Source organism: Temnothorax curvispinosus, unplaced genomic scaffold, assembly GCF_003070985.1.
Source record: "Temnothorax curvispinosus isolate PA1 unplaced genomic scaffold, ASM307098v1 QBEX01018237.1, whole genome shotgun sequence".
NCBI classification, from domain to species: Eukaryota; Metazoa; Arthropoda; class Insecta; order Hymenoptera; family Formicidae; genus Temnothorax; species Temnothorax curvispinosus.
The window spans coordinates 51,316-66,650 of record NW_020228017.1 but is presented as its reverse complement, the minus strand read 5'-3'; the positions used below and the strand labels follow the sequence as shown (position 1 = coordinate 66,650).

The 15,335-nt window shown below is 36.0% G+C and overlaps 1 protein-coding gene across 1 annotated transcript in view; it reads left to right on the top strand.

Moving 5' to 3' along the window:
* LOC112468236 overlaps positions 1-1,398 on the top strand; it is a 2,711-nt gene extending 1,313 nt beyond the window's left edge. The window contains exons 6-7 of the mRNA XM_025037344.1: positions 558-660; positions 1,135-1,398. Coding sequence (XP_024893112.1) covers positions 558-580 — 23 coding nt within the window. The 3' untranslated portion in view covers positions 581-660; positions 1,135-1,398. The remainder of the gene's footprint in view (positions 1-557; positions 661-1,134) is intronic.
* Positions 1,399-15,335: the final 13,937 nt, after the last annotated feature.

Genomic DNA, 15,335 nt, shown 5'->3' with positions numbered 1-15,335 from the left:
TATATATATATATATATATATATATATATATATATATATATTAATGTTATAAAAATTATATAAAATTTTTTGTTATATTTTATATAGTTTGCAAAATGGTGAAGATCTGTTTAGTTTTATTTTTTCTATATGCACGCTAGTATTGTAGCAACACTTATCAGACATTTTGTTAATACATAATATGAATTCGTATGCTTAAGAATTTTCAGTTTTCATGACACAAAAGATATGAAGACATTGTCTCAAAAATATTTTATAAGAAAAGTTTATTATTAAAATCTGAAGTTAATCGTTATAATAAAAATGTAACATATTTTATATTAATTTTTTGAATATTTTCAAATTCTATATTTCACAAAATGTATATATACTTTGCGAATTTTAATTATTGTTGCTGTGTATTATAATGCTATATTTGACCAAGTTTTTTTAATTTTTTGAAATTCATTTAAATTTTATCTATTTATACACAAAAGCAATAAATACATTTTTTTTACTAAAATATTTGTACTCACTGTTGTTTCTTTTAGCATTTACATTTGCTTTATAACTTTCAGTTGTTGTTCAAATGCGACATTAAGATATTACGTGTGAGCAAATTTCTTCTGTTGCTGCAGAATGGTTAAAACATGCAAAACAAAGAGCACAAAGAAAATCTGAGTAAGTTTAAAAGTCAATAAAAAATTTCTTTTTCTTTAATGTGGAATTTTTCTAATGTGATAATTTATTACATATATACAAATTGCTTGAGTGTTTTAATTGACTATGTTATGATCAAAATAGTTATTAATATAATTGCAACATGCTCTTTTCCGTGGGTCTCTGTTGCACTAATTTTTATTTCTATTTCAATTAATGTTATATATGTATATAAGTATATATGTATATGTATGTATGTACACACACACACACACACACACACACACACACACACACACACTTATATACATATATAACATTAATTGAAATAGAAATAGAAATTAGTTTAACAGAGACCCATGGAAAAGAGTATCTATATTAATGACTATTATATGTATATATGCATATATTTTGTGCATCTTCTGCAATCTGAACTTTATCCTTTTTTCAATGCGCTTTGTATGTAATGATATCTCTTATTGTTATTTGTTTTAGGAAAGATAAAAAATGTCGAAAGGAGGAAACGCCCCCATTAAGTTCAAACTCATCGTCAGATGATTCAGAAAGTGATGAACTGAATGATGAACGTTCATCAAATGATGAACACTAAACATTATAATTACCAAAAGATAAGAACTATTTTAAAGGTTTCATAAATAGTACAAAGATTAGTTTTATTTACTTTTTATATGTGCAATACGTGCATAATGTGCATTATATATGTGTACAGAATATATTTTTATTTTCACACTTACATTTTTCACACATATAACAATTCTTTATAATATAATATTCTTTTAAGAGAAAGACTGTTTATTTTTAAAATAATAACCGTATATTTTATTATGTTGATATACTTTTGATAATTTAGACGATTTTAAGTGTTACGTATTTTGATAACATTTATTAACATTGAGTGAGAAAGAGATATAAAGAGAAAATAAAAGGCTAATGTATAGCAACAAAAACATATATTTACATTGTTTTTATTTATTACCTTCTTTCTTGGTGCTTTATATTTATATTATAAAACACAATCGTCTGATTTTGAGAAGTTGAGATTACTTTTTATTGTGTTATATATGTAAACTATATATTTATATATTGATAGACAAAATACATAATGATTATACTTATTGTGAAAGAAATATAAAATAGATGTTATATTTTATTTAAAATAAAATATATATTGTCTGTTTAAATTTCTGTCACATAAATAATATATAATCACTTATTTTGTCTAGTATATAAAACTATATACCGTTAACATATATAATACAATAAAAACTAATCTTAATTTCTCAAAACCGATTGATTATTTTTAGGTTGCAAATAGGTGCTCAACCCGTCACATAAAGTCGCAAATACACGTCACTACAACGTTTCTGTCACCAAGAATTTGGCTGTTAGTTACGTCACAGCAACGTGGCAATTACGTTTCGAACACCAATTGAGACGTCGCTGTAACGTAACGTGTGACGAGTTAACACGTCATAATGACGTTTTTAACACGTACCAGTGCCGGCAGGGTTGTCTCGTGACGCCGCTATGTCTTGACTGACCCTTGTGGGATGGTGGTGCGTCAGGGATGGTTATCACCCCCGTTCAAGTGCCCGGTGCGCTAATCCGCGAACCGGGTGTTCGCTCGCTGTGCGGACGTGCCCTGGGGCCCTATTCTTGAATCGTTTTCATGAAACTCGCATGCGAAATTCAATGCTTTTCAAATAGAAAGTTGCATACAAAAATCATTAGGGCAGGCTCGAGAATACGGTCCTTGCTCGTCCGTCCTGTCGCGGAGAGGCGTCATGGGTACTCCATCGAGCGCCTCCCCTTTTAGTCCAAGAGCTAGCGGAATTTTAGGTGACTGATTTTTTTACGCCTGAAATTTTTTCCACGAGTTATTATGGTCATGTCTGCCAAATGTAGACAGGTGGCAGAGTCTGTCCGCGGGACATAAAGCGAACAGAATTTTTGTAACTTGTATTAATTTCCAAAGACATTGACTGATTTCATTACAGCTGATTTTTTTACAGTTGATTATTTAAACCATTTCAACAAGAAAAAATGAGTTGTTCGACAAAAAAGTTGGGACGTGACCCGTGTCTGCCATTTGGAATTGGTAATTTTTTCTTTGACTCTTGACTGATTTTTTTACAGCTGAATTTTATTTTACAGTTTAATAATATATTAAGGATGAAGTATATAACCTTGTCCGACAATTTTAGTGGGACAGAACCACTCTCTGACGTCTTTGTTATGTTAATTAATCATCAATTAATGACTGAAGTATTTATGTCGGACAAAGAGGTCAAATTGTTCGAAATTTTATATATTTTCGATTTTCACACGTGTCTGACGAAAATATCGGGACATATTTGCTCTCTGACAAAAATAATGTTGAAAATATGATTATCGGACATGTGATATTATTTACTGGAGTATTTCTGTCGGGCAAAGTGGTCAAATTGTTCGAAATTGTATATACTATATATCGATATTCACTCGTGTCTGATGAAAATAGTGGGACATATTTGCTCTCTGACAATAATAATATTGTAAATATTATTATTGGACATGTGATATTATTTACTGGAGTATTTCTGTCGGACAAAGTGGTCAAATTCTTTGGAATTTTATATACTAACGATATTCACTCGTGTCTGATGAAAATAGTGGGACATATTTGCTCTCTGACAAAAATAATGTTGTGATTATTATTATTGGACATGTGATACTATTTACTGGAGTATTTCTGTCGGACAAAGTTGTCAAATTCTTTGAAATTTTATATACTTTCGATTTTCACACGTGTCTGATGAAAATATTGGGACATGTTAGCTCTCTAGCAATGATAATGCTGTGACTATATATATAAAAATTGTATTTATTCATAGGTACCTTATATAAATTATATGTAAAGCTCTTAATTTAAAATTATTTGTCGCAACAACTGAGAAACTGTATTCTGTTAAGCCGCGTATAAGATTTTTCTGCTTTTCATCGTGTTGTCCCACCCAAAATGTCGGACGAATATATCAATGTCTTTCTGTTGGCATTTTAAAAATACACCATAAAAATTAGCTGTAAGAAAATTAGTCAAACATTAATGATTAATTAACATAACAAAGACGTCAGAGAACGGTTCTGTCCCACTAAAATTGTCGGACAAGGTTATATACTTCATCCTTAATATATTATTAAACTGTAAAATAAAATTCAGCTGTAAGAAAATCAGTCAAGAGTCAAAGAAAAAATTACCAATTCCAAATGGCAGACACGGGTCATGTCCCAACTTTTTTGTCGGACAACTCATTTTTTCTTGTTGAAATGGTTTAAATAATCAACTGTAAAAAAATCAGCTGTAATGAAATCAGTCAATGTCTTTGGAAATTAATACAAATTACAAAAATTCTGTTCGCTCTATGTCCCGCGGACAGACTCTGCCACCTGTCTACATTTGGCAGACATGACCATAATAACTCGTGGAAAAAATTTCAGGCGTAAGAAAATTAGTCACCTAAAATTCCGCTAGTTCCTGGACTATTTCCTGGAGAGTGTATTTGGCTCGAGCTTTACTGCAGTGTTGCGCGACGATTCCCGCATAAACAAAATGAACAATTTTGACTTCGGGCTTGAGCCGTATTAACTCACGGAAATTTGAATCGACGGGTACTGAATAAATATTATATCCCATGGTGAAAGGAAATAAGGTGAGGCAATCCTCGTGACGAGTTTCGTTCTGTTCTGCGCAGCCCAGGCATGGTGGGGGATCCGCACAGTTTCCGCCATCTTCTTTTTTCGCTAACACGTGGTTACGCAGTGTAGCATATGAGTGAAGCATGGCAAGCACGCATTGGTAAAAGTTGTTTACAGTTTACATCGTGTTATTTGAAAAAAGTGTTTCTGTATTGTGATTGAATAATAAATATGGATATATTGAAAAGTAATTCAATATTCAATTTTTCTTGTTTTTTAAGAAAATTATTATACGATGCATTACAATGTACTCTTTGCTTCCTGTTTTCCCATAAACAGGTGATTTAGAATAAAATATCAAGAGGGGATTTATCTTTTGTAGAGCCAATTTTCAGTTTTTTTTAAGGTATTCTACATTTTTAGCATTGGATTTTGGAAAAATATTTATTCATCTTTCAATAATAACATTCAACATTTCTTATTATTAAAAATTTTTGAAAATTGGTTGTGGAGGGAACCGTTGAGTGAAAGTCCAAAAGAAACGCCGCTAGTTATAAAATTTTATCCTTTTTTAAATTACTTTATTGCTATAAATCACAATTTTCAATGAAACATTCTGATTCTAGTCAATGACATAGCCAAATAAATTCTAAAGAGATTAAAAAAAAAAAGGTAAATAGGTGAGTGATAATCGTTTTCTAATTAATTTTCTTCAATCAGCCTGATTCATTATCATTAATTGCAACTGGGTCAGTAAAAAAAAGAAACAGTGGGGATTCAAACCCGAGTCAAAAATATACAAAGCAGAATACGTGCCGCTACACCATACTGACCATTTCTGAAACTATCTTTTGTGACATGATTTATATTTATTAGCAATACTTGTTGACTAGCATAGTTTCGATTTTATTCATCAATTACGAATGCTTATTACTCGTCGATAGTCTTTTTTTCATAAGTTTGATTTATAATTTTTCCAAAATGACTTGTTTATTGGTAAAGAAATCTGTTTCCTCCAAAACTGATGCCATAGAAAAATATGGTTTCCTTATGGAAGCTCGTTTTCGTGATATTATTTCCATTTGTTATGAAAAATTAATAATTTTTCAGTAATTGTGATTTTGAGAGATTTTCCTATCCATTCCTATTTGTTTGAATGACAGCTAGTAATGGCCGACAACTGTGCGGCGTTCTCTATTGGCTGTGAAACTCATGATGCGCATTGCCTCACCTTATTTTCTTCCACCATGTTATATCCTAATGGGGCGATGGTTCGGCGAGCTTCGCCGTAGAACGACTCGCAATGCAAACTTATCTCTATCCCTAATCTATAATTGCGCCGAATGGGGTCGTTTCATAATAACGCAAAGGAAAAAGGAAACTTGATACTACCAAATGAAAAGAAATAACACTGAGTGAACTTTGTTCTTCCCTCATCCTCGGAGCGTTTCGTGTTCGCCAACTATCTATTTCGGTCATTATCTCCGGCGGTCCCCCCAGTAAAACAGGAACGTGGAATCCACGTTTCTTTCATGTAGACCAGCGACGTAGAATTCACGTAGACAATCGAGTGGATTATCCGCTTAAAAACGGTAGTCGGATCCACGTGGATGAGATCATCAATTCGACGTGGAATTTACGTGAAAGTCTCACGTCTTAATATTTTGGCGAGTACTTTAGAAGAACTGGGCAGTACTGGATTACTGGTAGTAATTTATTACATAGAGAACTACTGGTGCATAGTATTGAATTATACTCACCCAAAAAAAACCTCTTAATACTAGAAGACACTGATTTCTGATATTCACCCGGCATAAAAAAAAATTATTTTTATTGAAATTTTATTACTATTTTATAACTAAATTTGTTTTTTAAGATGCAGTCTATGATTATAAATATTTTCTCGTATTTAAAAACACATATAAAAACACACTTACCTTGGTGGGATTCGAACTCGGGACCTCTGGATCGTGAGCCAACTGCCTTACGTGGTAGACTACTTCTTAAGGTAGTCGTCTCGTCAGAGCATGTATTAGATAAAGTTTTCGATTTCGGATTTTATATCAAATTATATGATCAGCTTTGCAGTCGATTTTTTCTGTGGCTCCTTACCGACTATTTACTCTAGAAAATCGATCTCGAAAATCACAAATTTTGCATTACTTCATACAGAAAAGAAGGCTCTATCACGGTTTCAATCACATATTTTCGTATTTTTCGATTAGATGAAGTGAGAAAAAAACATTGCTTTTTGTACATTAGATTTCGAAGAATCCGATGCAACCATAAAATATATAGGTTACCGGAGATTTCGCTGCTAATTTTTTAGTTTATTTTAGTGAAAATGCGGTAATCGAGCAGACATTTTTTGGTCGAGGTGAGGTTGGGAAGACTTGGCAACGCCGCTGGCTAATCACTGTAGTTGCAGGTTATGGGGCTCGTCTTTCTTAGCCGAATTGGATAGTGATTGACACCCCTGTCATGCGTTTTGAAACCCTTTCTGAGTAATTGTCAAAATTCAATCGAAAAGGAGATGTAACCTCACTTGTAACCTTTCTCGACGACTCGCATGATCAGCTGATCAAAACGGAGTCAAATGAGAAAAATCACATAATTTGGAAAAAGTAACATACTTTGTCACGTATGAAATTTTACACCATAATTCATAAAATTATTTTTCCCTTAGCAAAAATTGCCTGAAATATATTTCTGAACGTGAAAACCTACAAACAGTCACATGACTAGCACGTAGCGAGACGCCTACCTTAATTTGATGTAAGTGTTATATATAGTCTACATATGTCATAACCAGCGCAAATATATAATTTTTTTAAAATCATCTTAAGAAACAAATTCAGTTTAAAAACTGATTATTATTATAACACATAACTTTTGTATTTTTACGACATAATAAAATTCTTCAATTTTAAAATGTCTCACTATTATTTTCATTAATTATTCATTATAACGTTCCATTTAGCTATATTAATTGCGATTAACAACATCAATGTCTCCTGAGATTGATAAATTATCTGTCAGTAGAACAGTGAAAATATCTACGCAAAATCTACATTAATACTACGCGGATGAGATACTTTGATTTTATCGATGGAAAAGAAACGTTGAATCCACGCGGATAAGGTACTTCGATTTTGGCGATGGAAAAGAAACGTTGAATCCACGCGGATAAGGTACTTCGATTTTGGCGATGGAAAAGAAACGTTGAATCCACGCGGATAAGGTACTTCGATTTTGGCGATGAATAAGAAACGTTGAATCTACGTGGATAAGGTACATCGATTTTAGCGATAAAAAAGAAACGTTAAATCCACGCGAATAAGGTTCTTCGATTTTGACGATGAAAAAAAACGTTGAATCTATGTGAATAACTCGTGGATGAATCTCCATCCACGTATTACGTAGATTCGACGCAGAGGCGACGTACCTGTTTTATTGGGAGGCCGCCTCCACCGGACATTACCTCCGGCGATGTGCTTGGCCTACAGGACTTAATCGTCGGCCCTGCTTCTGCTCCTGGCGCCTCGGGTGGCGCTGGTGGCCCTTCTGCTTGTCCTCCTACCAGTGTTGGGCTGGTTCTGGTCACGGCTGCTGCCGAGTCTACGCTCCGGAGGCCTACTCGGGGTGCCCCTTTACCAAGGGGCCGCGACTGGGAAGCATGCGGTTGCAAGGTTAGGTTAGGTAACGTGATAGCGTTACTTCTGTAGTAATTTACTCATTTACCCCGCGAGTGAATTATAAGTTTACTATAACCCCGTTTACGCAGAAAAATTATCGTAAGGTACTACAAAAGTAACGTTCGTGTAAACATAGTAATAATTAATTGTTTTATGCCATGATTGAGGTTATTTGATCTTGATTGTGGAAACTGCATATATATCTATAAATTTTAATAGGTTAAAAAATCTAACTTATATATCATTATAATGATATTATAAGGCCAATAACACACAATACGATTCTCAGATGTAAAAAAAGAAAAAGGATTACCTTTGATGTTGTTACGTCCTGTGGACTCCACAATTTCCCTTTTTCGCGGAAACCTCTTAAAAATTTAGAGTAGCTTTTAAGATTAAAATCAGTAACCGAGCATTAGCAGTTGTCCATCAGCAAATGAGTTATGATCTCGATGTTATTTCCTATTTTTTCTTTATGTTTGCTAAACGAGATTGGGAAATCGAGAGAAAACTTCTAGACGACAAAATCCATAGATAAAGCATATACGACTACGTTTTATCAACTTTGTTTGGCCCACTACTATAAAACACGGCGACATGTCGCGTCGAAGGGGCCTTACCTAATCCCAGACAGAGTTTGCTGAAGATCTTTATTGCATCGCGCGACTAGCTCAAAATTGTTCGCGCAATGTTCCGACAAACAGAAACGAGGTCTAAAACGTGCTTTTAGAAATCTTGTAAGGGCACGTGGCGGAAGTTCCTGTTTGCATTAGAACTGCAATTAAGATTAGATGAAATGCATTTGTCTGTCGGTACTAAAAACAGGGTCGCGAGATAAACTAAGGATCCTAATAAAAGAAAAATCGACAATAATAAAAAAATGGATGAGTCACTGGAAGAATAGATAACTAAGCCCCTCAAAATAAGACGGTGGGCCTTACGACAAAATTCGCCAATGCAATCAAAATAGCTTCAAATCGATATTGAAATGATAAAAGGCAGTAGGTTCCGCCCCCCTGCGGGGGGCTTTACTATTATTAAACTAGACACATAGTGTGCCTTCAAAGTATGTACATGCGTGAGCTTTCCACGTATGGAAAGTTGTAAACCCATGTGACACTTCGTTTCGCGTGGAAAATGTATGCGCGGAGGCAGCAAGTTAAAAATGTTAAAAAAGTTGCTAAACTTTGGAGTCACAAAAAATCTTTTTGGTATATGTCTTTTTTATTTTAAAAAAACCTATTCACAAAGTTTCACCTAAATCTGAGCACGGACGTTTTCGGAAGTTTCGCCACTCTAATGTTTGTATAATGTCCATCAGTTATACTTTTACCATGATGGAACATAATATGTTATACATTACGGTTATAATGTAAATGTAATCGCAAAATAGATAAAAAGTGTGCAAATTGCACATTGCTTCCTCATCATTACAGATCGCATATATTATTACAAATTACAGCAACATAATTAAATGTGCAATTTCGAAAAGAAGATATCTCTAAAAATTAGATTTTTTCAGGAATTTGCACAAAAAGATGTGTAGACGTAAGTAGAGTACATATTAGTGAAAAAACCTATAGGCCAAAAAATGCAAGATGTGCCCTTTTTAAAATTGCACATTCAATTATTATTGTAAAATAGTATATGACTTCCTCATAAAAAAAGTTTTATGAGCGAAATAAAAAACGATGAGGAAACAATGTGCAAATTTTTAATTTGCACATTTTTTTTATTGTGATAAGATTTATTGCGTTTATCGTATAATTTTTAGAATTTTAATAAAAATAATTTTTTAAATATGTATAAAATATGTATAGTTAAATATATCTAATTATATTTATAGTTAGATACGTATATACACTGCCGTTTCGGAAAGTTCCCGGATGCCGGACTTGCCTTATTTAGCAGAACTTGCAATCAGTTGAGATTCTGCTAAATATAGGGCAAGTGTCCGGGAACTTTCCGACGGCAGTGTATATTATGATAAAATTATCGCATTTATGCAAATTTAAAGTCTGAAAATGTTTGAATCGTGTGATGTTTGCTTTTAATACATCTGCTATACAATGTGTAAAATATTAAATATTGTGATTTTACATATTTATATATTGTGTAACGTAGTAATAAAAACTGTGATGATTATCTTTACGTGCGTATTATATTTTTCAAACTATGACGCATCTCACGATGCTTGATATATTTCGTCGTAACTGAAAAAATAAAAAGTGTATGTTCTCTACTTTATGTTCTTGATATACTTTATCGCCAATGTATAGATACAAGTTTCTCTATAAATAAGTTAGACCACGAAATCAAGTATGTCAGTCGCGAAATAGTCAGTAGCGAGACGTAATACATTTTATTTTACATTACTACGAGAAAGCGAACATGAAAGCTGTAATTTTATTATTCGCTTTAATTGCGATCTTGGTCGCAGTTAATATTCCGGCTATTAATGGAGAACCTTGGGCTAAAGCTGAACCTGGACCTTTTATGGTACGATAAATTTATTTATTTTTTTTTAAATATTATTCTAATTAATAATTAAAATAAGATAATATATAATTTCGCGTATGTATAGAATATATACCTATCGCATATTAATTTATTTGATTGCTTATTATAATCATTTTTAACCATGCAGTTACATTTTTATCTGTCAGTCATATATTTTCCACAGAGATAAGCAAGCAAATCTTTTTATACAAAACACGAAATTCTTTATGTATTAGTTTATGACTTGTTATTTATTATTAGTGACAGTACAAAGGACCCCGCACTTTTTTTACGTTAAATAAGTCCCGACCGATTTTCTTCAAATTCCGTATACAATTAGACGTATCATTAGATAAATCACAAAAAGGATTTAAATAAATCACTTTTCCGAGCTGTTAAAGCAATATACCTGATAATGATGCAGAGTCCGATATTTTGAGATTTGTATTAAAAATTATTTTCTTGTAAAAAAAAGAGATGTATGATAAGAGTTTATCGTACGTCTCTTTAAGTTTTATATAGAATTTTAATACAGCAATACTTTTTGAATATGAGTTTTTTGGTTAAATAGAGTATTGAAAAACCTTTCAAAATCAAGAATATATATAATTCTTATCGTTACATTTCTTTCTTTTTTTATAAGAATAATTTCCAATGCAAATTTCAAAATATCGTATAATACAGACTCTGCATCATTATCAGGTATATCGTTTCAACAGCTCGAAAAAATAATTTTTTTTGAAAAATCTATTTTGTGGTTAATCTACCTAATAATTATACATCTAATGGTATACGGAATTTTTGAAGGAAATCAATCGGGACCTATTCTAGGTAGAAAAAGTGCGAGTCCTTTACAACAAAATTAAATTTACAATTTGTAAAGGCGTGGATTATTTATTCTTACACGTAAATATAATATTTAAAATGTTAGTAAATATACCGAACAGGGGACCCACCTTCGATGATCCCGACTTTGACATATGTTGTCAAGGACATGACCCTGAGTAACTTTTCCTTATAACTTAATCGTCGCTCATTGCTTATTTGAAAGTTATTAATAAAAAAGTTTGAAAAGTATAGCAGTTATTTTGAGTATTGAAAGGTACAAACGACTAATGTATGTGGAAATAGTACATGTATGAACAAAGGAAAGTTATTTAATGTAGTAAATTGTTAATATATTGAACAGTTTTTTTGTTAAAGCAGAGAATAGTTAGCATAGAAAAGGATAAAAATGAAGATAAGGGGAGACATCTCTAATAATCTTGACCTTGACATATGTTGTCAAGAACATGACCCTTAGTAATTTTTCTTTATAACTTAATTGTCGGTCATTGTAGCCTCTTCTGTTGAGAAACGCGGATCGTAAGCAATCAAACATTAATTATACGAATGTAATAAAGTTTATTATATAGAACGATACATAGAGAACAGACACGTGTGTAACCGACAAAGGTAACGAGCGAACTGGAAGAAAGCAGTAGTGGAGGTATACATAGGCGGTGCATGCGCACACTGGTGATCAGGCGCAGTGGCGCCGGCCTGCGCTATCTCTTTCGTACATAGGTCGCCAGTTCCAACACTCCCCCCCGACCTGTGTGCCATCGATGTCCCAAGGTATGATGTTATTCGACGCTCAGGATACGGAGACATTTCCTAAGTTTAGGACCAGCCAAGGGTTTGGTCAATGCGTCTGCAGCCATCTCGTCCGTAGGAATGTATCTTATGGTCACTTGATTTCCGTGTACGGTATCACGAACAAAATGATGCTTGGTGTCGATGTGTTTCGACCTATTGTGGTGCACAGGATTCTCCGCGAGCATTCAAGCACCATTGCTGTCGCAGAAAAGAATTGTTTTGGCCATCTTCTCGAAGCCAAATTCGATGAGTGAGCGACGTAGACATATGGCCTCCTTCGCGGCCTCGCAGAGGGCCATGTATTCGGCCTCCGTAGATGACAAGGCAACGGTTCGTTGCTTGCGTGACTTCCACGACACGATGGATCTTCCTATTTGGAAAGTAAAACCTGTGTAAAATTTTCTGTCGAGTTGGCCCAGTCAGCATCTACGTAGGCCGTTAATGAGCTGTCGCATTTTGAAAAGGTTAATTCTGTTGATTCCGTTCCTTTCAAGTACCTCAAGACGTGCTTCGCAACCTTCCAATGAGCTTCGCCAAAGTAATCGTTAAATTGACTGAGATAGCTGACAGCGAAGGAGATATCTGGACGGGTACATACTGACAAGTACATGAGGGATCCGACCAGCTCACGATAAGGCAATTCCTCTCCAGATTTTTGGTCATCTCTTTCAAGCTTGATTCCCGCCTCAAGCGGTGTCTTCTTTGGCTTACAATTGATCATGTCGAAACGATGAAGAATCTTCCTGATGAGTGCGGATTGTTTCAGGTTAATTCCATTTTTGTCTCGCAGGAACTCGGGTCCTAAGCATCTCTTTATTTCTCCGGAATCCTTGAGTTCGAACTTCGCGCCCAGAAAGCGTTTTAATTCGGCTATCTTTCGCGGGTCTCGTGGGCAATTACGACGTCGTCGACGTAGGTTGCGATTAGGATGATATCTTTGCTCTGTCCGATGTAATAAACGCACGGGTCCGATGATAAATTTATAGCTCCATAAGTTTTCAAGGCGTCGTCCAAAGTCTCGTGCCAACATCGGCCCGCTTGACGGAGACCGTATAGTGCCTTATGCAATTTGCATACGGTGTCTCCCCTTTGGATTTGATCCAGCATATGTGCAGCCTTGGTTTGTGTAGCTGAATCTTCTTCTTGTTTCAATCTTTCAAGCACGTTTATCAAGTGCTGAGGAAGTTCCATGTATATTTCCTCCTGTAGTATACCGTTTAAGTAGGCCGTCGTTACATCAACGTGGTGGATCTCCATGTCGAGCTGAGCTGCCAGAGCGACGATCATGTGGATCGAACCCATCCGAGCGACCGGTGCGAAGGTCGCGTGAAAATCCAGTGTTGAGAATACCCCTTAGCGACGATGCGAGCCTTTCGGCGATCGATTGCACCATCCTTGGAGTATTTGTTTCTTAGAACGAATCTGCTCCCGACGATGCTCCGGTTGCAAAAACGGTTGACGATGGATCATGTTTCCTTATTCAAGATTGATTTCACTTCTTGCGACATGGCGCGATACCAATCGTCCGAGTCGGATCCCTGCAGGGCCGATTCTGTAAACACTTCCTTTAAAAAACGTAATGTTCTTGGTAGTCTGCAAAGTTTGCAGTATGATACTGCTTCGCAGGTCTCCCCCTGTGCCCGGTGCGTATCAGCCTCGGTCTTCCGGGTCCTCTTCGGCTTGAAACGGCGGCGGCGTCGTCATTCTCGGGGACCCGATCTGCTTCGGTGGCATCCTCAACGTCGTCCTCGATGGGGTGCTTGGTGGCGTCCTCAACCTTGTCTTCGTCGATTTTATCGGATCTCCTATCGGAGGAGTTGAAGTCCCATGTGACCGTTTCCGGCTCGTTTCGACCAGCTTTCCCATAGGCATCTGTTTCGGTAAGAATCGGAGTTGACGATTGTTTCAAGTCTATCTCGGAAGGAAAAAAGTCCGATTTATCATGCGAGACTTCGCCGCTGTCGGAGTGTTTCCGAGATTCGGCGAACTTGATGTTTCTGGTGACTACCACTTTCTTTTTCTCAGGGATCCACACGCGAAAACCTTTATTTTTGTTCGAGTATCCGATGAACGTACCAATCTTCGATCTTAGTTCGAATTTTCCGATGCCGGGTTTTCTGTCAAGGACATAGGCGTCGCACCCGAATTCCCTGAAGTAATCGACGTTAAGAGGGCGTTTGATCCATAGTTCGTACGGTGTCTTTCCGTCTAAGATGCTGGACGGGCATCTGTTTCGTACATAGTTCGCGGCGTTCACTGTTTTGGCCCAAAAGGATGCAGATAGTCTCGATCCCAGAAGCATGCAGCGAGCCATTTCCACGTGGTGCGACTCTGTTTTGCTCCGGAGTACGTGGAGTAGAGAGCCTCTGTTTGATTCCAAGCTGCTCCAGATAATCATCGAAGGTTTTATTGATGTACTCACCCCCGTTGTCGGATTGCAGAAATTGAAGTTTGGCACCGGTTTTCCTTTCAGCGTAAGACTTGTATTTCTTGAAGGCTTCCAAGGCTTCGTCCTCTTTCTTCAAGAAATGAATCTCGCACTATCGCGAATAATCGTCAATGAAAGTTATGAAGTAGAGAGCTTCACCGTTGGACGAAGAACGCATGGGTCCATATAGGTCCGTGTGAACAATTTGCAATGGTGACACATTTCGTTCTAACCTTCGCGAAAAGGGAGAGCGCGTCATCTTTCCACAACTACATATATCACAATTTGGACGCGCGGTCGGATCTTTAATGTCCATCCCGCGAACGCATCCGTTTCTATCACATTGGATTACCTAGTTCGCGAAAATTTAAGTGGCCCATGCGGCGATGCCACGTACGTCATGATATCGTTTTCGATCGATACGATCGCGGAGGAGGTTATGTCGACGACACTGCTCTCGCGGGAGGATCCATTTACGTAATACAATCCGTTTGCGCGGCGCGCGGTTAATGCGACACCACCGTTGCAATTATCGACGATATCGGCCTTCTTCTTCGTAAAGATTATTGTGTATCCGCTGTCGGTAATTTTTCCGACGGATAAAAGGTTCGTACGTAGGTCCGGAACATACAAGGTGTCGGTGATGTTTATTCTCTTCAATTGATCTTCGGTCTTGGTTGTAATGGACGTCATTCCTTTTCCGATGACGCGTGTGGATGCCCTGTTGGCCAGGTTCAACT